The sequence below is a fragment of the Dermacentor andersoni genome, chromosome 5, assembly GCF_023375885.2.
Source record: "Dermacentor andersoni chromosome 5, qqDerAnde1_hic_scaffold, whole genome shotgun sequence".
Taxonomy (NCBI): Eukaryota; Metazoa; Arthropoda; class Arachnida; order Ixodida; family Ixodidae; genus Dermacentor; species Dermacentor andersoni.
This window is the reverse complement of record NC_092818.1, coordinates 160,755,281-160,778,923: the sequence shown is the minus strand read 5'-3', so window position 1 is coordinate 160,778,923 and position 23,643 is coordinate 160,755,281. Positions and strand designations below refer to the sequence as shown.

The 23,643-nt window shown below is 46.3% G+C and overlaps 2 protein-coding genes and 1 long non-coding RNA gene across 3 annotated transcripts in view; 2 read left to right on the top strand and 1 right to left on the bottom strand.

Annotated features, from left to right (window-relative positions):
- The window catches only part of LOC140218621 (uncharacterized), a 30,442-nt gene that overhangs the window by 1,856 nt on the left and 4,943 nt on the right, over positions 1–23,643 (top strand). Inside the window, exon 2 of the long non-coding RNA XR_011894828.1 lies at positions 833–965. This is a non-coding gene — a long non-coding RNA (uncharacterized lncRNA). The remainder of the gene's footprint in view (positions 1–832; positions 966–23,643) is intronic.
- On the top strand, positions 9,075–12,017 carry LOC129385124 (putative nuclease HARBI1). Its single transcript, XM_055071214.1, has 3 exons — positions 9,075–9,847; positions 9,938–10,079; positions 10,592–12,017. The coding sequence occupies exons 1-3, from the start codon at positions 9,302–9,304 to the stop codon at positions 11,089–11,091; spliced, it is 1,188 nt and encodes a 395-aa protein (XP_054927189.1). The 5' UTR covers positions 9,075–9,301; the 3' UTR covers positions 11,092–12,017.
- Positions 12,013–15,409, bottom strand: LOC129385125 (uncharacterized). The gene is made up of 5 exons (XM_055071215.2): positions 14,993–15,409; positions 14,821–14,929; positions 14,490–14,607; positions 13,720–14,126; positions 12,013–13,324 (listed from the first exon to the last, which is right to left on the bottom strand). The coding sequence occupies exons 1-5, from the start codon at positions 15,256–15,258 to the stop codon at positions 13,076–13,078; spliced, it is 1,149 nt and encodes a 382-aa protein (XP_054927190.1). The 5' UTR covers positions 15,259–15,409; the 3' UTR covers positions 12,013–13,075.

Sequence of the window (23,643 nt, the reverse complement as noted above, 5' to 3'; positions counted from 1 at the left end):
TTTCTCTTTGTACTTTTTACGTTGTTTGCGTGCTCCCTTAATAAAAGATGCATGCTCCCAGAAAAAAAAAATTATGCCTGGAGGAAAGAATTTCGAAGGTTTTCTGGCACGTCATTATCTGACTTGCAAAAACTGTTCTACCGACCTTGAAAACACTTCTGTAATCAAGAAGAGTAAAACACATGTGACATGAGAAATTGCAGAATCTGGACGGATTTATAGACTTGGGGAGGGATGTGCCAGCATGGCCTCCATCACGCGTTCAGACAAAGAGCTGGCATACTTACGCATGCTCAGGTGGTAACCCCTGGCTCGGACAGCATATATATATTCATAAACCATTAACAATCATGTTGTTGGAAGTTCAGCGCTCGTCCTTGTCGTCTTGTGAGTGCACGACGACAAACTAGGTACACATGATGAACGATGTCAACTATTTCTTTGTGCACACCCATTAAAGTTATTCTGCTCAATTGCGTTTAAAGATTATCATGCTTCGCAACCAACCAAAACAGTACCTACCAATGCAAAAAACGAAGGTCTGTTCTTTTAAGGCGAAAGCCTAGGGTGTCTATGTTGGCAGTGCCTTTGGCAAAACTGCGCCATGACGAAAAATGGCCGCTGCCACAAAGAGTCAAAACACTTCAGAGTATGCTTGGATTGATGTCACATTTCTCGGGGAGATACTGTAAACAAAGTAAATTAGTGACTTCGAAAAGAAAATTTGGTACGTCGCCTAGGTGGGTATATTGAACCCGGGCCTCTGGGGTGCGAGATGAGCATGCTTCCCTGAAGCCATGGTTGCTTTCTTTTCTTTTCTCTTTATTACCAGTTACAAGGATCACAGAACAGAAATACATGAAATTAGTCAAATGCTAAAAACGTCCTTCTGTCTTGAAGAATGTAGTTCTAAATAAATTTCATATTCAAAAGCAATTCTACATGAGGCAACCAGTCTGGCACAGGTATTTGTGACTTTTGTTCTTTAACATGTTTGTGAATGCTTTCTTTGAAATGTTGGCGTGCTGCCCTGGCGTCAACGTCTGCATTTCAGACAGTCATACGACATCTCCACACACTGTGAAGTACAATGAACATGATTACATCATAAGGATTGCATCATCTTCCTTATCGGTAGTCAAAAATCGGATTCCTGGAGGGCACAGTGGGAAGTCTTTCTTAAGGGTCCTCTGTAAAATATCCCACAGGAATACAGCGTCCCAACATTCTAAAAACACATGGTCAATTGTTTTGTCCTGCTTACATATTTGGCACTGTACTCCTCACGGCACAAAAAGTCCCCTTTCTGCCATCCATGTCTTGACAGTCAGTGTTTCGACGCGTAAACGAAAGAAAAAGCTTTTAACACCTGTTGGTACTATCATCTTTTTTACACGCTTAAACACATCCTTTCCTCTTGTGGCACTGTAGAAATATCTGTATAGCGGCACAGGTAACACCACATCACACAGATCTCTATGTAAGTTTTTTCGACTCACATCACTTAAAATGCACACACAAAGAAATGGGTGGACATAACGACCTCTTTTAAATAACCCCAAATGCAACCATGCACATGATCCATTGAGACCACACGATTTGGTAGGGCATTACCCAATCGTGTCTGGCACGCTGTTCGAAGGAATGGATCTTTTACATCTCTCAAGAACATAAACCGATGAACTATTTGGCATAGATACAAATGTCCCAACGACAACCTACCATCATGGACTCGCCTAAACGAATTAGTTCTGCTTGATTGCTCCCACGAGGAGCCCCAAACAAACACTGCAAATATTCGGTCGAGTTTTGGGACATTCATTCTTGAATAGTGTAACACTTGCATCACATACCACAACTTATAAAGAATAAGTTGCATACTGTTGCTCTTGCAAAGACTGACAGATTCCAGCCATTCTAGTTACTGGTTTTCTCGCGTAAGTCGCAAATTTTGTTCTGCCAGTAAGGTTTGCTATCCTGATAATTTTCTAAGGGCACTTTCAAATACTTAACCGGACTGGTCATGAAACTTAAGTTCGCAAAAGTGTCTGGCATAGATAGCTAGTAGCCGTGCCAAGACCCCAGAGACTATCCTCAGTTCACGGAGCTTCCGCTTGAAAGACAACTTTTGCAGAATACTGTCATGCAGAATACTGTCATAATCTGCACAGAAAGTGGCAATGTCATCTGCATAGGCCAGCAACTGCACTTCTACCGGTTGCAATTTAAAACCACGTATGTGCTCACTTGCAATACCACATAGACAAAAAGATTAAACATACAAACAAAACAGTAATGCTGATATTGGGCACCCCTGATGCAGTGATCGTTGCACTGGGATGCACTCACTAACCACTTTATTCACTATTAACTGTGTCATGCACAATCTGTACGCCATCGCGATGCTCTCTCTAATAACGTGGCCTACACTGATATGGTCTAATAGACACAAAGAGCATCATGGGGAACCCTATGAAATGCCTTCTCAAAATCTATCTGTAGCATAGCTACTCCAGCGCCCGTATAATCACAACATTCCAAGGTTAAATGTGGTACATGAGTGTTTGTAATAATGGAGTGCCCTTTAATGCTACATGTCTGTTGTGACCCTGCAATTTCTGAGATTACAGTTTGTAGCTTTTTATTATAAAATCTTTATGAATGTGTTAGCTATACCTAACACATTCATAAAGCTTTTATAATCACTGTTTGTCAAGCTTATGGGCTGGTGGGCAGTTACATTTTGTAATTTTGCTGTATTATCAGATTTGGAGGTATCATCGGATTATCATTAGGTATCATCAATTTTTCGGTATATCAGATTTGGCATCAGATTCTTGAGGTTCGATCTTACCTCTTCGATTCTCTGTGGTCCTAATGAAGTAGAATCTGTGTGGTGTAAAGTGTCTCTAGGCAACTGTACTTTTTAGAAGCACTTCTTCATCAACTGTGCATGTCATGTTCTGCTGGGCGATTTTAATGCACCATGCATTTCGTGGCAATCTTGGTCTATCACTGGCTACGATTCTTCAATTGGTAAAGAATTAATAAATATTGCCCTCTCACGTAACCTAAAACAAATTGTCACCAAGAATACCAGAGGCCACTCTATTCTAGACCTTGTATTTCTTAGCAGAAATCTTGTTGAATATAGATATACGTGTGACGTTGAGGATGGAATTGCTGACCTCAAAGCGATACTAGTTCTTATTAATGTTTCTGTTCCTAAAGCTAAATTTGTTCTTCGCACTTTTTATGACTTCGCACAAGCTGATGACCAGTCAATCAGTAAATTTCTTTCTGATTCCTATGCGGATTTTGAGCGCCGCAGTATCTATGACGATGTAAATAGTTTGGTTGAACTTTTCAATGCTGCCGTATGTACATGCGTCAGCCGCTTTGTTCCACTCAAAACCACGAAAAGAAACGACCTGCCGTGGATGACCAGAGAGATGCTTCACATTTCTCGCTGCTTTGCTAGACTTAGGCGACAAAGACTCACTGGTGGTACTCTTGTAACTCCACTGTTTCAGATTATTAAGGATGAACTTCGACTAAAAACTAAAGCAACCAGAGATTTCTTCTACGCCATCAGCTTACCTAGTTAGCTAAAATCAAATCCTGAAAAATTTTGGAGTGTGATTTTGCCTGGTAAAACAACATCTCAATCCTTCATAATAAACAATGTTTCCACTAATGATCCTTATGTTATTGTAGCTGCTTTCAACTTGTACTTTCAGTCAGTCTTATCTGCAGACAACTTTGAAATTCCTCCTTTCAGTTCAGAATCACAGCTCGCTATTAATAACTTAAGTGTATCTATGTCAGGTGTCTTAAACTTAGCTTTAAACTTAGATTCTAATAAAGGTTGGAGTTCTGATAACATTCATAATTCCTTTCTCATACGGTATGCTTTCTGGTCCAGCAGGTTTATTACAGTGGTATTTCATAAATCCTTGCAAACAAGTACCATTCCATCAGCATGGAAAGTTGCGAAAGTTATTCCTTTGCACAAGTCTGGGAGTAAACAAGACCTATCCAGCTACAGACCAATTTCCTTCACCTCTAGTTGCAGAAAACCTTTAGAATGTGTCGTCTATGAACATATTATTGCGTGTGTTGAGGCAAACAATATTTTAACAGTCTTCCAGCATGAATTTCGCAGTGGCCTTAGCACCATTACACAAACATCTGAATTTGCTCATGACATCTGCCATGCACTTGACCTAGGCCTTCAAATCGACGTCATATTCGTAGACTTTTCCAAAGCCTTTGATACACTTGTACATTCCAAGCTTTTGCATAAACTAAATAGTATTTTAAATAATCCTTGCCTAGTTACCTGGATCTCTAGTTTTCTCACAGATAGGTTGCAATATGTTTGTTTCGATTCTGCAATATCACCTACGCTGGTCATTACCTCTGGTGCTCCACGGGGTTCAATTTTAGGCCCGCTTCTTTTCCTCCTGTATATAAATGACCTACCTATATAAGAACGTGCTACCAACTAAAATCTGTCTTTATGCCGATGACTGTGTTATCTATCACACAATTACCACTCATGAAGATCACGCCATTCTGAATAAAGAACTTTCCAACTTTTGTATTTGGTGTAACAAGTGGCAGATGAACATCAATTTTCTCAAAACTGTGTCTATGTCCTTCTTGACACGTACCACACAATTCCGTCTTCCTTATTGTTTCAATGGTATTCCTTGGGAAAATGTTTCTCAATATAAGTACCTTGGCAATATATTCACACATGACTTATCCTCGTCCAAACATATTGAAGCAACCTGTTTTAAAACTCTAGCAACGTCTAGGTTACCTAAAGCATTCTCTGTGCTCAGCCCGAAAAGAAGCAAAATTGCTCACATAAAACCATAGTGTGGCCAATCCTGGATTATGGGTGTGCCATTTGGAATTCATACCTGAAATCCGACATAAAAACCTCGAATCCGTCCAAAAAAGAAGCTATCCGATTTATATACTGGCATTACAACAAAAACTTCTCCCCCTCTCCTAACCTTCCCTCCTTGAACCTCTCTTCGCTAGTAGAGTGGTGTAATGCAGAAAGTGTTAAACTGTTCTACACCACTGTTAACTCTGAATATTGCTCATCCTTGGAATACATTAAGTTTGCTAAAGCGTCTAACACATGGAATTTTCACCCTCTAAATATAACACCCCTGTACGCTCGTACTGACAAATTCAAATATAGTTTTTTTTTTCGCGATCCATTGAATCATGGAACCTGTTTCCCCTAACATACACAAATTTACACTTGATAAGTTTGTTAAGGCAATCACTGGTCGATGCTCATAATTCCTAGGACCATGTATTATATACGCTATGTTTATATGCATATGTATACGTATGTATTGAGACCATGTTTTTTTCTTTTTCAACATATTTCTTACACTAGTGCTTTGCTGTGTGCCTTGTACCTTTGATTTGTGTACCCCCTTTTGCTGTGTGTGTGGCACCCTTGATTTTGTACCCACTCCTGCAATAACCCTCTTAGGGTTGCAGTATGCATAAATAAAATAAAATAAAAATTTAGGGATAAGAATTGTAAGCACCATACCGAAGGATTGGGGTAGCGACTTAAGCTCGCAAGCTTCATGATCAATATGCATCAGAATTGGAGAGAGTGTGCTCTTAAACGTTTCATAGAGCACCACAGCAAGGCTGCCTGGGCCTGGCAATTTCACGTTTTTTGTTGCACAATTTACCTCTTCAGTTGTGATAGGCTGCTCCAGAGCTTCTCTCATCACATCATCGAACTGTGTCACCAAGGAAACAAACTTGCACTTGAAACGGTTGATGTCAACTGTGCTGCGAGCGAACAATGCACAATAATACTCTAAAAATGTTCTGAGAATTTCTTGAGTATCTTTAGTGATCACACCTGCACATTCAGTTTCTATTTGCTCCCTTTGTGTGTGCCACTTTTCCGCCCCAATGCCCTTTTCGTCGGTGATTCTCCGCTTATCAGCCTTTCAGCTGTTGTGCGTACTAAGGCACCACATTGTCATTCAGTATCGATAAGCTCCAGCTTGCGCTTCACCACTCGTATATCATCCCTAAATTCTCACGGTCTGAGCGATTCTTGGTTAATTTGGAGCTGAAAGTTCATGCGAAGTGTTTTTGCTTGAGCTCGTGCTTCTCTAGCTAGTGCACTTGAACATTCCAGTGCTTTTCTTTTGACCTGATTCTTTAACATTTCCCACCTTCCTCCCCAAGAAATTTTGCTGTTTTCATTCAGTTTCTCAAATAAAGTAGTCATGTACTTCTTTCACAAAAACATCGCCATTCAGCAGCTTACAATTCAGTTTCCATAACTGCCAATTAAAATTAATCCTTGATTCTCCTCAGCTTCCTCACATAACATACACTAAGCAGTGATCACTAAAACAGACTGGCATAACATGATACTCTTAACACAAAGGTATAATATCCAACGAGACATACATTCTGTCCAATTGGGCGTGACTCTATCCTTGGAAATGAGTAAATTACATGGTTCACGTACGTTCTAAGCATTGCCCTACGTCCTCCACACCGAAATCATTCCCTATTTCTCTAAGAGTACTAGTACTTCTGTCATTAAAATATTGTCTGCTAGTTTTATCTACTGTAGAAAGCACACAAGTCACCGTCGAGTATCACTAATTTCTGGCAGTCACAGTATTGCCGAACGTACTCGAAAAAGGTGCGCCTCTCTTCTGCATTGTTAGGAGCATAGACGCAACTGATACGCCACTCCTTAGCGGCAAAAAGAAAATCGCAGATGATCAGCTTCCCTGAATCACAGCTTATTGTCGTTTGTATGGATAAGCCCAAGTTCTGGTGCAGAAGAAGGCAACAACCCGCTGACGCCCCTACAGCATGACTAACCACAGTGTCATAAGACAACGTAAAATGTTGAACCATGTTCCCAGTCTCTGCTTCACCATCAACTTTAGCCTCCTGTATCGACACAATGTCGAGGTCAAACTCGGTCACCAATAAGTACACCTGACTCTGTTTTCTTTTAGACACAAGCCCTTGGACGTTAATTGTCGCGAGGCGTAGCAATTTAGGAATGGAAGCCATAGTGATTATGAAGAAAGGCTGGAAAGCATAGTGGTTGCCTCAGCAAGAAGTCGCATGCCAGGGCGTCACACCATGGCAGATTTTATGCTACGTCGGCTCTGGAGGTGGCGCTGCGCCACACTTTTAGCGGTGGCCAAGTTCGGTCAGGTCACAGTGTGGACTGCCGAACGATAGCCATCTTGGTTGTTGGTTGTCCTTTGCCGTAGGTGTTCGCCGCTGTCCTCATCAGCCCACTTTGCTGTCACAGCAGTGCTTGATGCTTCTGAGATGTCCATACATGCGGACCTGACCACGTCAGCATCATTAGTAGTGACCTTGGTGTTATTATTACCCTCAGCTTTCACATTCGAAGCTTGGGCAAGCAGTGGCCGCTCTTCTTTGGAAGGTTTACTATTGTCTGCACCGTCTACTGTGGTTGACCCAGGAGGTGCCTTGACGCATGAAGTTTCACCTCCTCCTCCCCCCGCTCTTTTGTTGGCATCAGGTTTCTCCTCGAGGTGCTGTGACGTATCATCATCCCTAAAAGATCCTGCGGTGCTTGTGTAACTTCTTGCACATCGGAAATCCTCATGGCCGTGCCATTGACAGAGTGTACAGCGTGGTACCTGGCACTCCCTGTGGATATGCCCGCTGGATTTGCAGCAGATGCAAAGTGGGGCCCTGCCTGGTACAACAATCAGCGCAGGTTCACTGGCCGCCTTGATTTGGTGCAGTATGTCATCGATTTTGACACCTGGCCCCAACTTTAAAGGGCCCCTCAACAGGTCTGGCCATTTTGAGCTGACAAGTGCAGAGCATACAATGTACACCAACCATCGTGTTTGCAAAGAACTACATCGCTATGTGCTGCGGAAAGGTCTGAAATTTCAATCCAAACGCCGTTTTCTCTTCTCCTCACGGCCGCTGCGCTCCAAACCGGAAGATGACGTACTCGCGTCCCTGCGCCTATGTACTCGGGTCCGCAGTGCGATGTCGCTTGTGGTGACACGTGACTTCAAGAATTATTCAAGGCGCTATCTGTTATTGGTGTGATCTGTCGCTTCAATTGACGAACTGAAGTTTAGAGAAATAATAAAACACACAAATGGAATGTCTGCATGTTTTTTGTTTTACTTCGCACAGAAGCAAGAGAGATGTACTTCCACTTTGTCTGCTTGTTCCCACGGTCGTGCAGTCACATGCGCAGGTACCGAAACTGCCATTTTCTACCGCGTTGAAGCGCATGATCATGCTCTGCAGTCCGCTTGTTCTGCCTCAGTAATCATGTAGCACAGAATTATACCGCTAATCATGTGCCCTTGTGCACAGCGCGCAAAATCGTGCGCTGCGTGAATGAGACAACAGTTCGCGCACGACGCTGTCAGCGGAAGTGCGTAGCGGGAAAAAAAAAAAAATAAGCGAGGAGGAAAAAAATTAAGGCGGGGCCTGTGACGTATGCATCACGAGATCCTCGAGGGCCGGTATGGGAGAACTCTGGGAAGGAATTTTGCTTGCAGAGGTCAGACGGGGCGAGTGGAGAGAGCATGTTGCTTGGCAGTGGAGCCCGCCTGCTGAAATGATGGGTTCACGGCACTGAAATATTTATATCTTGGCTATTAATGAGCCGATTTTAAACATTTTTGCGGCAGAAAATTCCCTAGAGGACATGTAACAACTTGCAACGTATGACCAACATTTGCTATGGGGCCTGGTGATGCGAGGGGCCCTTTAAGGTAACCGTACGAGTCGGGCAGCCTTTATCGATAACGCCTTGTGCACGGAACTTTTCCCTTGACACTTTGACCACCTTCCTGTATGGCAAGAGCATGGCACGCACATCCTTGTCAGTAACTCCGTGGAGCAGACAGTGAATCTTGAAGCGAATGCCTCAATCATTATAGGGTCGACTATCAGGCACTTGCAGTCTTTCACCTTCACGTCCTTCGCTTCTCCAGTAGCTTCTCCATAGCAGCGGTGTCCTTGAGGGTGATAGTCCAGGGGTGCGATTTTGTAGCAATTCTATTACTTTTTCCATGCCTTTTGCCGCCATCACTGAGCAGCCATTGGTCGAAAATGACCGGGCCGCGCCCATTTTGTCTGTCAATCACGCGACGTCAGGAACCCGCAAAAACTGTAATCGTCATCGTGACGTTGAGGCACTCATTATGCGGAGCAAAAGGCACGGATTTTTGGAACGGCCTGAGGCAGGGTCGTTTCCGAAGGCATGAAAAAAATGGCCGCCCCTCTGATCGCTATGGCCGTGGCTCTTCGCCGTCGCCGGCGTGAACAGGGAGAGCCAGACGACGCGTTTGACATGCCGGATGACCATTTTCGACGGCGTTTTCGCCTCTCGAAGGGAACGGTGCGGTTGTTGTGCGAGGAACTGGCGGGGGAACTAGAAGCTGAGCGAGCGACGGGACTGTCGGTGGAGCGGAAAGTGTTGTGTGCGCTGCGCTTCTTTGCTACCGGGAGCTTCCAAGCGTCCGTTGGGAGCGAGGAGACGATCCGTGTGTCGCAGTCGACGGTGAGCGAGTGCGTGCGACGTGTGGCAGAGGCTGTCGTGAACGCAGGGGCCCGCAACAAGTGGGTCCATTTTCCAAAGACAGCCGAGGAAAAGGCAGCCGTGAAGGAGGGTTTCCTTCGGCGCGGCGTTATCCCCGGCGTCATCGGATGCGTAGACGGCAGCCTCATAGCCATCATCGCACCCAAGGGTGAGCGCAAGGCTGTGTTCATGTGCCGCAAGGGATACTACGCCCTCAACTGCATGTTCGTAAGTAAAACTCACGTTTTCTGCGATCCTTTTTGAAAGTTACGTTGCTCTTGCCAACGGGCACTTTCTCTGGTTTACGTTTTACCTCAGATCTGCGACGCGGACATGAAAATCTTGGCCTTGGACCCTATGCGACCGGGGTCGGACCACGACGCTTTTGTCTGGCGGACGACATGGTTGCGCCGGCGGTTCCAAGCGGGGCGCATCGTGAATGCCGGGGAATACCTCCTCGGTGAGAAAAAAACATTTTTTTTTGGCGCAGTCACGCTTCAGCAGCGCAGAACGCCGTGTCCGCTCCAACCCAAACTTTTAACCAAACCACAAGAACATCAGTAATTCCGGAGTAAAAAAAGAAAATTAAGACATTGACTGCCACCATTGGCAATGTTCGAAGTGTTAAGTTACAAGCACATTATGTGTCTGCGAGGAGCTGACGAAAGCAACACGTATTAGTGCTTTCTGCACCCAGTGACTGCCAGAAGCAGAAGAAATGAACACACATTACTGCTACTACTGTCATTGATAGCACCAACAAGTGTTGATTTCTTGTTTGTGGCAGGCACCGCGTACACTTGTAAATTGGTTAAGAGTTTGTGACGGGTATGGACATGCTCAACTCATGCTTTTACTTGGGACTTGCAACCCTGAAGTCTACCTTTGTTGAATGATGCTGTAGCTTTCCTCAGTTGACAACTTGCCTCTCGTCAGCGGAGTACTCAATGTACTATTTCCATCTTTGTGCAGGTGACAGTGGCTACCCCTTGGAGCCGTGGCTCCTGACCCCGGTTCCTGGCCATCCTCCAGTGCACACAGCCGAGGGGCAGTACAACACAGCACATGCCGCCATGCGTTCCGTAGTGGAGAGGTGCATTGGGCTCTTAAAGAGCCGTTTCCGCTGTCTTCAGCGATATCGCACCCTCCTCTACGAGCCGGAACGTGCAGCCAACATTGTCGCGGCATGTGCTGTGTTGCACAACCTTCGCCTTTCTGAAGGCGACGAGTCAGGCGATGACAGTGATGACGACAGCAGCAGCAGCAGTAGTAGTAGTGAGCTTGACAATAACGGCGACCCCACGCCACACAGTCTGCCCCGTAACACGGGCTCTAGAATGCACTACTTGAGAGGGCGGGCTGTTCGCGACAATGTCATTGGCATGTTTGGCACAACCCGTGCGCAGCACATGCGTTATTTGAGGAGCGTGCGGCGGCAGCTGCGACGTCAACAGCAGCGTCAGCATCGTTAGGTGCATGCACACAGTTTTAAGTAATTGCATTGTGCATTTCATGCTGTGAAATTGCAGATACATTTCCCGTGCTAAGTTGTAGTTGATGTCTGCGTAATGCAAAGCATTCATGATTTGTTGAGAAATGTAAAAGTTGTTAAAAAAATTAAATTATGGGGTTTTACGTGCCAAAACCACTTTCCGATTATGAGGCACGCCGTAGTGGAGGGCTCCGGAAATTTCGACCACCTGGGGTTCTTTGACGTGCACCTAAATCTAAGTACACGGGTGTTTTCGAAATGCGGCCGGGATTCAATCCCTCGTGCTCAGCAGCCTAACACCATAGCCACTGAGCAACCACGGTGGGTACATAAAAGTTGTGTAGTGAAGGGTTATGTAAAGCCTGCACTTATAGTAAGTAAAACAGTATCGTTAGAGGTGACACATGAGATTGAAAGCAAGCTAAAAATAAGTGCATATTCAAAGTGTCTGCCACAATTTGCTTGTTGCTGCTGTCGTCATCTAGATGCATGTAGCCTGATTCTTACTCGTATCCCCTTACGCATTGATGGACATAAGCGCCTGTCTCCTCACTTTCTACTAGCACAGAGAAGCTCACAGAAGCCAAGATGTACAGTGCACGTCACACCTTCCGCTCCATGGAACGTGCTGTTGCACGCGCAGCTTCTAGGTCCTCCACCATTTTGTCTCGCAACAACGGCAAAGTTCCTTTCGAGTGACGAAAATGCCGTCCAACTGGTCATCCGACATGTCAAACGCTGTGGCTCCCGCGAAGTGTGTGCACGCACGAGCAGTTGACAGATTTCAACAAAGTGACCTCACTTGTATATAGCAGAACTCAGCAATGTTAAACAGTAATATTTGTACAGTGCAAGCTAGCACTAGAAATGTGGTTGCGATGTGTAAATAAAAGCACTAGAGGAAAACTGCACCTTTCTGTATTTCAGCCTTCAACATACACTTGTTTATGTACACATCACATGCGACAGTCTCTACATTGAAGAAGTGTGAGAATCATGAGTACTCAGTAGTAGAGACATTATGCAACATATCACAGACATGTTGGAATAAATATCGGATCACATTGTTCTTGCATCATAATATATCACAGGTAACGGCATGCATCGTTTAAGAAAACTGTTGTACACTGCACAAGTACACAGTAATAACAACTGGCTTAAACTGCACCAGCAACAGAAATGAGCAGGTGCTTAAATCACATGCCAACCGAATATTTATCACAGCGAAATGTATAGGTACATCACTACATGTGAAAGGAACATGCTGTTGTGGTGCTCAAAGTGAAAGAGCCATAGCACCATATTATGATATTCAGTAAGACAAACTGCATAAATATTACACACAAATTGCACCACAAGGGCTAAAATACAATGTATCACAACCTGAAAGATTACTGAATGACAACAAATTGTTTGATAATGAGACAGATGTGCAAGAAAAGAGACATTCCAGCTCAGTACGTAGTGACACAAACAAATATGCATATGCAACAAACAAAAAATAAACATTACAAATGAAAAGAAGGAGCATAGGCAAGGAATTTTCATAACTTTTTTCTTTTTTACTGTGTATATTGACAGGTTGCTTTCGACATTATAGTAAGGCCTGAAAATTTCACCATTCGATGACAAGGATTAAATTGTAGAACACTTGCAGTGTGGCGTCGTGCTTAAATTGACATGACAATAACTAGGCACCTCAAAATTGCAGTGCCACAGTCGGAATGCCCACACACACCAGGCCTACAGGCACTTTTGCAGGTGAGCCTGATGGTGTGCACGCTCTTATGGCTGAAGTAAACCTTGAAGAAAAAATTCATGCTGCAACGGCTATGCTACTTATGGTTGCATTAAAGGGTGACTTCAGCAATTATTTATTTGCAAACTAGCAATATTTGCCCTTCATATCATTAATACATCAGCAAATTTTAAGATAAGTTACAAATTCCTTGCCTATGCTACCTTTAATTATGTGGGGCCTGAGAGGGGGGAGGGGCTTGGCTGCCACCATGCCCCAGTGCAGCCAGCAGCAGCTGAAGCAGGCGCTCGTTGGTCTCGTGCGACCGACGCGCCACTTCGAGGCGTTGCCGCTGCACTTCGAGGCGCTGAGACTCCACTTCCCGCATTGCCGCCACCTCCTCCCCGAGGTGCCGCAGGCTCTCCATGTGGGCCTCGTGGTGCTGCCGCAGGCTCTGCAGGTGGGCCTCGTGGTGCTGTTAGCAAAGATGTGTAATTAGTTTAATTACAGAAGCTCAGTAACAGGGCCTTTGTGTGTTGCATTCATCCCCATTTGCAGGCTATTGTCTTGTCATTGTATATTCAAACACTGGAAATATCTTTCTGGCCCATCAAACTTGTGCCGTCGCATTCCATTAAGAAGTGTTACATTGCTATACCTGCTTCCTTGAATTCAACGCCACTTTTTTCTTTTTGCCACATAATTGCGTAGATATTTACACATGTTATATCACGCGAATGTGTACAAGATATCACCACAGGACTACACGTATACATTATGCTTGTTCACTGATTAATATAATTTTTAGAGAGGTCATATGCTCATCAATTTCATACGCAGAAAAATATACATCTGTGGCCTTGCACATACCTGCCGGTTTTGTTCCAGCAGTTGTTGGCGGAAGCGAGTGTCCTCTTGAACTCTGGCTTCCTCCAACTGGCTCTGGCGAACGTATGCGGCAGTAGCCGTCATCACAGCACCATCAAGTTCCTGCTGCCTGGGCTGTCTACGGGGTGCCCGTGGCTCTCGAGGGGTAGGCTGCGGCACCTGGGGGGTAGGCTGTGGCACCTGCGGGGTTGGCTGCGGCACCTGCGGGGTTGGCTGCGGCACCTGCGGGGTTGGCTGCGGCACCTGCGGGGTTGGCTGCGGCACCTGCGGGGTTGGCTGCGGCACCTGGGTGGTAGGCCGCGGCACCTGGGTGGTAGGCCGCAGCACCTGGGGGGTAGGCTGCAGCACCTGGGGCGTAGGCCGCAGCACCTGGGGCGTAGCCGGTGGCTCTTCATGCAAGGCAAAAGCAAAGACTGCTCATTCACTGTTATCCGACCTACACAGATTGATTGTCCTAACCAGTCACTTTGAAATGTCATTATAGCTGCATAGCTACAATAATGATACACAAAACAGGTAGTTAGAGCAAAAGATGCCACAGAAAGTTGCTGGTAGCAGTAACCCATAAGAAGCACAAGGAATCTCTATTACAACATCAAGTCATTTGTAGTCTTGCATTTCTCCTTCATGAATGAGAGCTGGATGTTGGACACAAAGGTAATAACAGCAGAGTGACGTACTTTACTTCATAGCAAGATCATACAGCAACTGCAAACAACAATGCTACTACAAAAGCTAGGTCACTGCCTTACGTGTAAGGCCACTTGGCCCAGCAACAGCTGCAGGGCCCGACACCACGAAAGCAGTTGTCGCTGGTAGATTTCTGCGGGAACCGCTGGGCCCTGCAGCTTCCTCTGAACTTGCCTCGTCCTGCAATCAGAGTAGTGTTCAGACATTGCGAGCAGTGTGTGCAATGCGCATCATGTACACAAGTTGCTGCTCAGAGTACATAACCTATATTGTCACTTGCACAAAAAAAAGGGCTTAAAAATTTTGCAATATTGTGTTCCAATGTAATGCTGAAAATTTGTGAGGTCACAGCAGGTCACACAAACAACACTTTTTTAAATCCAATGTACGCACCTCGCTATCGGGGAAGTACTCAGGGGGGGAAACAAGGACCCCTCCTGTCCTCATAAGGACGTCGAGGACGCGGCCGTCCACGCCACCCACTTTGCCACCTCCAGTAGCCCTGCAAACACGGCAACAACGACAACGTGGAACTACGTTACTGTCAGCATCATTAGAAGCTCACCTCTTCTCGCTCGCGGCCCTGGCCGCTTCTTTTTTCGCTTTATGGGCCATCTTGGCCCAATGGTTCCGCCAACGGCTGGTGGCCTTTACGGCTGGCCCCTGTGCGTTAAGCACCGCCGCCACCTCCTCCCACAGTTCGTTTTTTCGAGCAGCAGTCATACGTGGCGAGAACTCTGTAGAAGCTCTCGCCAGGTATGGGTGCTGCTCGATGAACTGCACGAGAATAGCCGCCTGCTCTTTGGACACCCGCGGCCCTTTTGCTGCCATTTTCTCTTTGTCAAATTGGGAATTTCAGCCGGCCCGCAGCACAGTAAGAAATTTAGAGGCAAACATTCTGTCTAAGCTAAGCGCCTGCATAAAGTGCTCACTACGACTTATTTCTGCCTTTTTATACCACTAATGTAAAAAAAGGTGAAGTCACTACTCACATTTAATGTTGTAGCAGCTTCTTTCTCGGAGCGTATCAGTGCAGGAAGTATTACCGATGCAGCGATAACTTTAAGGAAGCTATCGTTATGTCATGGCGGTGCCCTATGGAAAATGCCTTGACAGTTCTCGATCCACTATGTTGCAAAGTTTCACCTCGGGGGCTACGGATAATTCTTCTTGGCTCTTCCTAAAGAAGAAATTATCACACGTCAGACATGCAGCGAAAACCACACGACAATGCAAGCACTACACGAGCAATAATTACTCACCTCAATCAGTATCTGACGGGGGCGGGGCCGCAATTACGGGCACGCAAGGGGCTGTCAGCTGTTCAGACAGACACGCTAGGGGCTGTCAGCTGTTCACAGGTAAACAAAGGCTGCCATTTTGCTTGCGCTCAACGGCATGGATTGGATGCACATCCGACTACTATGTGGCTACGACTTCAAAAATAGAGCACTTGCGTTTGCATTTCTTTGGACTGCGGCAGCTTTTGCGTTGTACTGTAACAAAATGAATTTGCTTTACGCAGCATGGAAGTCCGCTTTTATTAAGTGCCGTTTTACAAAACAAATTTGCTATACAGTCCCGGAAAAAGAGAAGAGAATACGAAAGAAACATCCGGCCAATGAAGGGAGCTTCTGATTGGACGATCCAAGAAAACGTCGTGCCTACGTACACACAATTTCCAAAATCGGTGACGTCACGCGAGAAGGCATTGGCATGAAAAAAGTCATTTCTACAAAATCGCACCCCAGATGTCATTCATCTGGTACGTGTCTAAATGGGTGTCAGCGAGAAGACCAAGATGAGTCAACCTATCTCTGAAGTCTTCCACCCTGTAGGGTCTAGCAGAAATGTCAGCATGCATAAACACTGTGTTTACCACAATTCTTCCTGGTTGGCAGGTTCGGCAGGGTAACTTGATAGTTTTCAGAAGCAGCAAAAAGCGTATTCCCGCGACCCGCGGATACCGCTCCGACGGAGCTCGACATCTTGCGTCCGTGTCCAATACGCAGAATCAAAGTCACGGTTGCTCCACACTTCTGGCTTACTAAAGGTGTGCCTAGTGCACGCCTGAATGCACACGTCACGTTGCACCCATCTCGATGTCTAGCCCGTGCGTCACCGAGTTGCGCACGTGACGCTGCGGAGGTGGCGCCACGTCATGAGTGTATAAAACGAGCACGTTGATGACGTTCCGAAGTCTACAAACGGTATAATGCTTTCGCATTCCCACACGTAAGCAATCTTAAGTGTCCGTCGAATTTTAAGTTTAGTGATTGCTGTTTTGCCAGAGGTGTTGTGCAGAAAAGCGGGCGCGCGGTGTCATAGTCGGAGCGGCGGCGGTTGTCGGCCCGCGGCGAGCAACGGAGGAGCGTGCACGCTCCTGCGGCTCGCGGGGACGGCCGCGCAAGTACACCACTGCGGAAGAAGCGCATGCCGCTAGAGTGTACACTCTAGTGCCGCTGCGCTTTTGTGAGGAGGTCGCCTTAGTGCCACACGTGTACTTCCCATTGCGGTTCGTTATGTCTTGCAAGAAGTCTATCCCCGATTGTATATCTTAATGCACCCTTGGTGTCTGTTTGTTGGCTTATGATATGACCAATAAAAATCGGGCCCCTCGGTTCCCCTTCTTATTTCTCTTATGTTTTACTTTTTCTATTTTTCTTATCTTTTATTGTCAATATGTCTTGCGAAGAAGTATAACCCCGATTGTATGCCTTATTTATTACCAAATGTTCAGCAGACTTTCGCCTTCTTGTGTTGCAAGAATATAACACATGTTGTCCCTTCGAGTCTCGTGTTTTGCTTGCGGTTTAAGCTTCTCAAAATCATGAATCACCAACTGGCCTACACCCACACTCTGCTGTGTAACACTTTCCGAACTTTTTACGCGCAACTGTCCAGTTCTTCATATCGGCGGTGTCCGACTGAAGCCAGGAAGCAAGCGAACGAAGGCGCTCGCGCTTGGTCATGGCTTGGTGGTGAAGAAAATCGCGCGCCGGGGAAAATTCGAAAAAGTGCGAGCGCGCGGCGAAGTAACGCCACCTAGAGGAAAGTGCAGGCAACGTGCAGCGAAGGCGGGAGGAACAAACGAGGCGAAGCGACGGAGCTGGTTCTTTTATTCCATGACGAAGCGTCGCGGAGGACGAAGGTACGCAGAGGCGCGCCTGGTTGACCTCCTCTGGTAGTTGCTACGTTTATTGTTTGCAATACAGACGTACCGGGATAACATCGTCCTCGCGCGCCGTACGCCAAGTGTGCGAGTGAAAGCGTGCGACGATGAGCCGACGATGGCGGCTCAATCTCACGTGCGCAAGGGAGGAAGCGCGCCGTATTCCGTCGCGTGCATGACACCGGGTCAAGCCTGTTTAACATGGCGGGGCGTTGTATGTTATAGGACTTAGGCCCCGCGCGGTCGCACGGACTTTATCTTGAAAGGGATCTGCTTCGTGGGCACAGTCTAGGTGGGCCGACGGCTCGTAGCTTTGAGCACGGCCGCTCAAATGGAAAGTGCGTTCCATTGAGCGGCCGTGCTTTGAGTATGCAGTGTTCTCATCACTCGGTTTGCGTTGAAACGCTACTTAGCTCTCTGCTGCTGCCGCACTTTTTTTTTCGCGCCAGCGTTTTGACAGCGAGTGTCCGCAGCAGTGGCGTAGCAACAGGGGGGGCCGGGGGGCCGGGGGCCCCGGGTGCAAGGGACCAGTGGGGGGTGTCATATGCGCCTGAAGACACCCCTCCTTCCGCCGGCTTGACTGGGCGCAAATTGCAAAGAATGCTCCGGAATCCAGTAGCCCGAGCTCATGCACCCGATGCGTTGCACCGCAGAATTGTCGGCTGCAGCTCTATCAACACCCCACGAAATAATTGCAAGAATGTGCGGGCTAAAAAATTTAATTCGAGAAATGGTCGCTAAACTACTCGCCTTAGCGGAACCTTTCATGTGGGGTGCGCTCGTGCTGTGCGTTCATGCTGGGAGCAGGAGTCGCTAAACATACAGTGAGGCGTTGTAAGGCGTTGGGGCTCTTGGGTCCCTCTTCCGTTCAGAACGCGCAGCGAAGACGAACAGAGACAGCGGCAAGAGGGCGTTAAACCAGCGTGCCCGGCGCTCGTGTTTACGGCGAAGCGTTCGTTCTGGGCGACGTTGCATAAGTGGGGCCGTCAAAAGTCGCGAATGGGATTCTCTGGATCGTCTTCAGACTCGGTTCGGCCGAAGAGTTTGGCGGCGTATGACTTGACAGGCTGTTGTCGCGGGCCCGCCGCGATGTCCGGCTCGCTTTTACTTCCCCTCTCCCGCTGGCTCCGAGAAGCCACTGCGAAACCTGCCGTTATGTTTCATGTTTTCCTTCTTACCCTCGAAAGTTTCAGAAAACTGTTGTTGTTGTGTGACTTCATGTTACAAGTACAGTGTCCGTATCAGCTGCACAGAATTTTATCCAAAATAAAGTTGAATTTTGTAAGGATATTTCGTGATTGAGATTCTATGAAGTTATGTCTTCTTGTGATTACTAGGAACTCGGTAGCGCGAAAAATATGGCAGATAAGTAATAACCATATCCTTAATAATCCCGTAATTAGCACCTATAGAGGAAGCACTTCAATTCGAGAATTGAGGACTCAAAGTCATATTATTGACTCGACAAAAACTTCTTAAACAAAATCGTTTTGGGTGCTACAACCTACAGTACTTTGGCACTGCGGGCGGCGCCCAGTATATGGCAGCAGCGAAAGAAATATGAAATAGTGTACCAGTGACGTTGATCCCTTAATCCTCTCCATTGCGAGTGCAGACCAACAGTAGTGCAAGCTTTCGCTGGTACGGGCTTCATCGCGGCCTTTTCTTTCTTTTTTTATGGTGACGCCAAGAATCGACGCGAAGCGTGGTCTATTCTGTCCCCAACCTTGCGGTGGTACCGCAGCTCGGATAATCACGTTTGTCCGTATAGCAGCAAATGAAAACAAAGCTTTATTGATCAGAATGAAGAGAACTCGTAATTGTCATAGCATTGGCGCCCGCGCAGCGGGGAGGCAGGTAGCGTTTTCTAATAGGGTGGGGAGATCAGCGTCACTGACAAACAATTTAATTTTCGTTTTATTTCAGGGCTGCCCACAGACAAAATACTGCATGCCATAGTACCTACGACGATTTTTGTGAAGTTGTTGTTGGGCAAGATATGAATGTCGGACTTCAATTTTGCAAATGCAATATTGCCGCTAAAATTGGTAATTAAAACTTTATTATAAAGATTTTTTGTTACTTTTGACGTGAGCCATATTTTCCACGATGCCGCATTTGTATTGGCTGCCAAGCCTTACAGTCTGACAGAAGATGTGCACATGGACTTCCGTGCAGCACCCTGTGTTATTTGGCACAGGAAAAACAGCGTGTATATTTGCTGCATTCGCGATCTCTGGGAAAGAAAGCGAAGGAGAGGGGGACCCGTGGAACGTGCGCGGTATCCAAGGTGGCTGTACTTGTGCTGAAACCCGGACATTGTCGATATCCTCGCCTACCTCGACTACATCAGGGGGGGGGGGGGTGACAGAAGACCTATGGGCCCCGGGTGCCAGACGACCTTGCTACGCCACTGGTCCGCAGTCATCGAGTGTAAAGTGTTCATGCTTAGTTAGTAAGCGAATGTTTACAAGGGGGCGTTCTACTCCGGCGGCTGCTGCGTATGGCGCGGCCGCGCGAGCCCTGTCTTCAATGCGATCTGCGATGCGGACAGTGTGGGCGTTCAGGCGCACCGAGGGCCGATAGCGTCGTGTACGCTTTAGCACCCATACGCTTCGGCGCCACCCGCGTTCACGAAGTGAAACGTCACAGTAACTTTTTCGTTCTGCGACAAAAGCCATGCCTACCGTGTGCCGTCCGCCTCTGTTTCACAGGGGCTTTCCCGTGCTATCTAGCCGACGCCGCACATTGCGCGCTGTATTGCGTCAGAAAATAAAGTTTCTATTGCAGAGGGCGGTTGTTCGTTTTGCAGCTCCCTCGCATCGGCGAGGGGCCCTTGCACAAGCCCCACTCGAGATCTAAGAATGCGCATGTTCTTTCAACGCACAGCGTGCGTCTGATTGATCGTGGCATATTCGCGGCCACTGCCAGTCGCTTTATTCACGTTAGCAGCCCTTCGGTTGGAGCTGTTCTTTATCTTTTAATGCTTGATGTCCGAATACTAGGTAAACCATGCTTAGCAATTCGCATCGCGAAAATTTTAGGAGCTCGAAAGCTAGCAAAACGTGCTTCCTCAGAGCTTCGCTAATTGAGATATTGGGATGTACGCTGGTGAGGCATGCCGCGTAGAACACGGAAACACCTATGATTGTTGTCACCTGAGTGATATCTTAAGGGGAAGCTTTAGCTCGGGCCCAACTCCGATGCCGCCTATTGAAGTACATGTAAAACGCAGAAACGCTTTTCTGGGATAACCATGCACTGGGCCGATTTTAATGAAATTCGTTGCATTTGAGAGAGAAAGTTGAATTCTAGTGACTATTGTAAGCGGAATTTCGATTTAGAGCCTAAATGTGTTAAAATGGACTTTGGCTGAAAAAAAAAAAAAATGTAGAAGCACGAAGTTTACAAACCCGTAACTCTGCATCAAAAACAGATATCGCAGGCCTGTAAACTGCATCCGTTAGAGCATCCAAAGCGGACAAATTTGATGTGCTAATTTATATAATATGTGAATTAGTTACATTATTTACGAGGGTTTTGCAAAATTTTTGCTCACATATTAGTGCTTTATTTCAGTGCTTTTAGAACTTTGTCCGCTTTAGATGTACTATTTGTTGTTACAGAATTGTGATATCGTTTTCATTGCTGGGTTACAGAGTTGTAAACTTGATAGCTTTGTTTCTTGATAATGTACCATTTTTGCCAATTTGTATCAATACATTGACGACCTAAATCGGAAACTCGCAACAATCGCTAGATGTTAAATCTTGCTCTTAAATGCAAGAAACCTCATCAAATTAAGTGCACTGGTTGCCGAGAAAATCGATTTCTCTTTTCCCACGTATTTAGATAGGAGGTCCTGAGCTAAAGCTAGCTCTTAATAGTGTTCAAGGCTAGACATACAACAGTAACATGTTGCACGTTTGTTACGTCTCGACAATGTTCTGACTCGGCTCCTATTTCGATCGCGGGCAGACATGTGGCATCGCCTCTAGGCCCGTCGCCGTTCGATAGTGCGGCTATCATCATCATCATCATCAGCGTGGCTACACCCACTGCAGGGCAATGGCCTCTCCCATGCTTCTCCAACTACCCCGGTCATGTGCTAATTGTGGCCATGTTGTCCCTACGAATTTCTTAATCTCATCTGTCCACCTATAACTTTCTGCCGCCCCCTGCTACGCTTCCCTTCTCTTGGAATCCAGTCCGTAACCCTTAATGACCATCGATTATCTTCCCTCCTCATTACATGCTCTACCCATGCCCATTTATTTTTCTTGATTTCAACTAAGATGACATTAACTCGCGTTTGTTCCCTCACCCAATCTGCACTCTTCTTATCCCTTAACGTTACACCTACCATTCCTACACCCACAACTGCGGCTATATCGAAGCTCAAAGCTTAGTAACGACACGCTAAGAAGTTTCCGGATCGCAAAAACTTGTTGAGACCTCTCTGGAAGACGCGAAAACTTGCCGCTCGTCGCCAGCAACTCGTTTGGCGGGCACCCACCACTGCGATCCTACATACTCGCATGGCGCCGGTCGACAGACGTCACTGTGATTGCAAAATGGCGAAAGAGGTCGAAAAAGTTGGCAACAAAGTACAAGGTAATTGCAAGTATGGTCACTAGATATTGAAAGCGTAAACAGACAACCAGCAGTCATCAAAAGTAAAGTGCGGCAAGCAGAGACAGTGAATTGGATGCCAAGAATTGAACCAAAAAGACCATGGAGATTTACAAGAATCGGAAGAAAGAAATTAGAATGGAATATATCTACGATAACACAAAAGGCAATGCCTTAATCGCTATTTGTGACTCGAGCTGGTTTCGTAAGTACAAAAATTTGGAGGACGCTTAAGCTTCGTTTTAAGAGTGGAACGCGACAGCATTCAAAGATCCCTGACTAGTCGCGCTTCCCAGCAATAGCAGCGCTCTTGCGGATGGATGAATGGATGGATGTTATGAGCGTCCCCTTTGGAACGGGGTGGTGGGTTACGCCACCAAGCTCTTGCTATTATACTGCCCAATGTCCTAGGTTAAAAAAAATACACTATGAACTCCCACAACCAAATTTTCTGATCCCCTATTGCGAACTGTGCTTTTGTCCGTCTCCGTTTTTTTGTCGTTTCCCTACCCTTTTTCGACCAATCCTCCATTCGCCTCTTACTAATCCCTATTGCGGACATGTTTACTTTTCCACTATTCTCGCTGAACCAAAGGGCTTCAAGGAGGCCAGTGGTGCCTAAATAGACCGCTGGGCAGACGTCTTCACATTCTAATAAAACATGCTTCATAGTTTCCCTAGCTTTACCGCAGCAAGCACATGCTTCTTCTTTCTTCTTAAATCTCGCTTTATAGGTGCGTGTTCTAAGGCATCCCGATATCGCATCGAAAAGTAATGAGCTTCCCTTCGAGTTATCATAAATTGTTTTTTTCCTGATTTCGTTTTTTCCTCTTAAGTAGTTACTCATGGCAGGTTGTTTCTTTTCCATTGCCGCCACCCATGAGATTATTTCAGCCTCTCTGACTTTCCGCTTGACGTTCTTTGTTGCTGTGTTGCCCACCCTACAGGCCACATACTTGCTGGTAAGATTCCTAGTTCTTTTCCTCCACTGTGAATCAATGTTTTTCCTGTACAGATACCTGAACACCCTCCCAGCCCATTTATTTTCTTTTAACATCCTCAGCCGTTCTTCATACTCAATTTTACTGCGAGCTTCCCTCACTTCAAAACTAGTCCAGCCCATATCACCCTGCACAGCTTCATTTGTAGTCTTCCCGTGAGCGCCCAATGCGAGGCGTCCCACTGACCTATGGTCCCATTGAGTCCTGATTGCAGAAGCAAAGAACCGCATTTCCAAAAGTAAGTCCTGGAACCATTACACCTTTCCACATACCTCGGAGCACCTCGTACCTATTATATCCCCATAGCGCTCTGTGCTTCATTATGGCTGTATTTCTCTTCCCCTTCCCTGTTATTGTTTTTTCCTGTGATTCCATCTATCTATTGTTGCCTTCGTTTATCTATATATCAAG

Bases quoted from the DNA above. Each gene is read 5' to 3' on its own strand.
- LOC129385124 (XM_055071214.1), top strand. From the start codon at position 9,302: ATGAAAAAAATGGCCGCCCCTCTGATCGCTATGGCCGTGGCTCTTCGC. The intron at 9,848-9,937 runs GTAAGTAAAACT...GTTTTACCTCAG, and splicing joins ACGCCCTCAACTGCATGTTC to ATCTGCGACGCGGACATGAA. The intron at 10,080-10,591 runs GTGAGAAAAAAA...ATCTTTGTGCAG, and splicing joins TGCCGGGGAATACCTCCTCG to GTGACAGTGGCTACCCCTTG.
- LOC129385125 (XM_055071215.2), bottom strand. From the start codon at position 15,258: ATGGCAGCAAAAGGGCCGCGGGTGTCCAAAGAGCAGGCGGCTATTCTC. The intron at 14,930-14,992 runs GTGAGCTTCTAA...CCGTGTTTGCAG, and splicing joins AGGGCCGCGAGCGAGAAGAG to GGCTACTGGAGGTGGCAAAG. The intron at 14,608-14,820 runs GTGCGTACATTG...CTCTGATTGCAG, and splicing joins AGTACTTCCCCGATAGCGAG to GACGAGGCAAGTTCAGAGGA.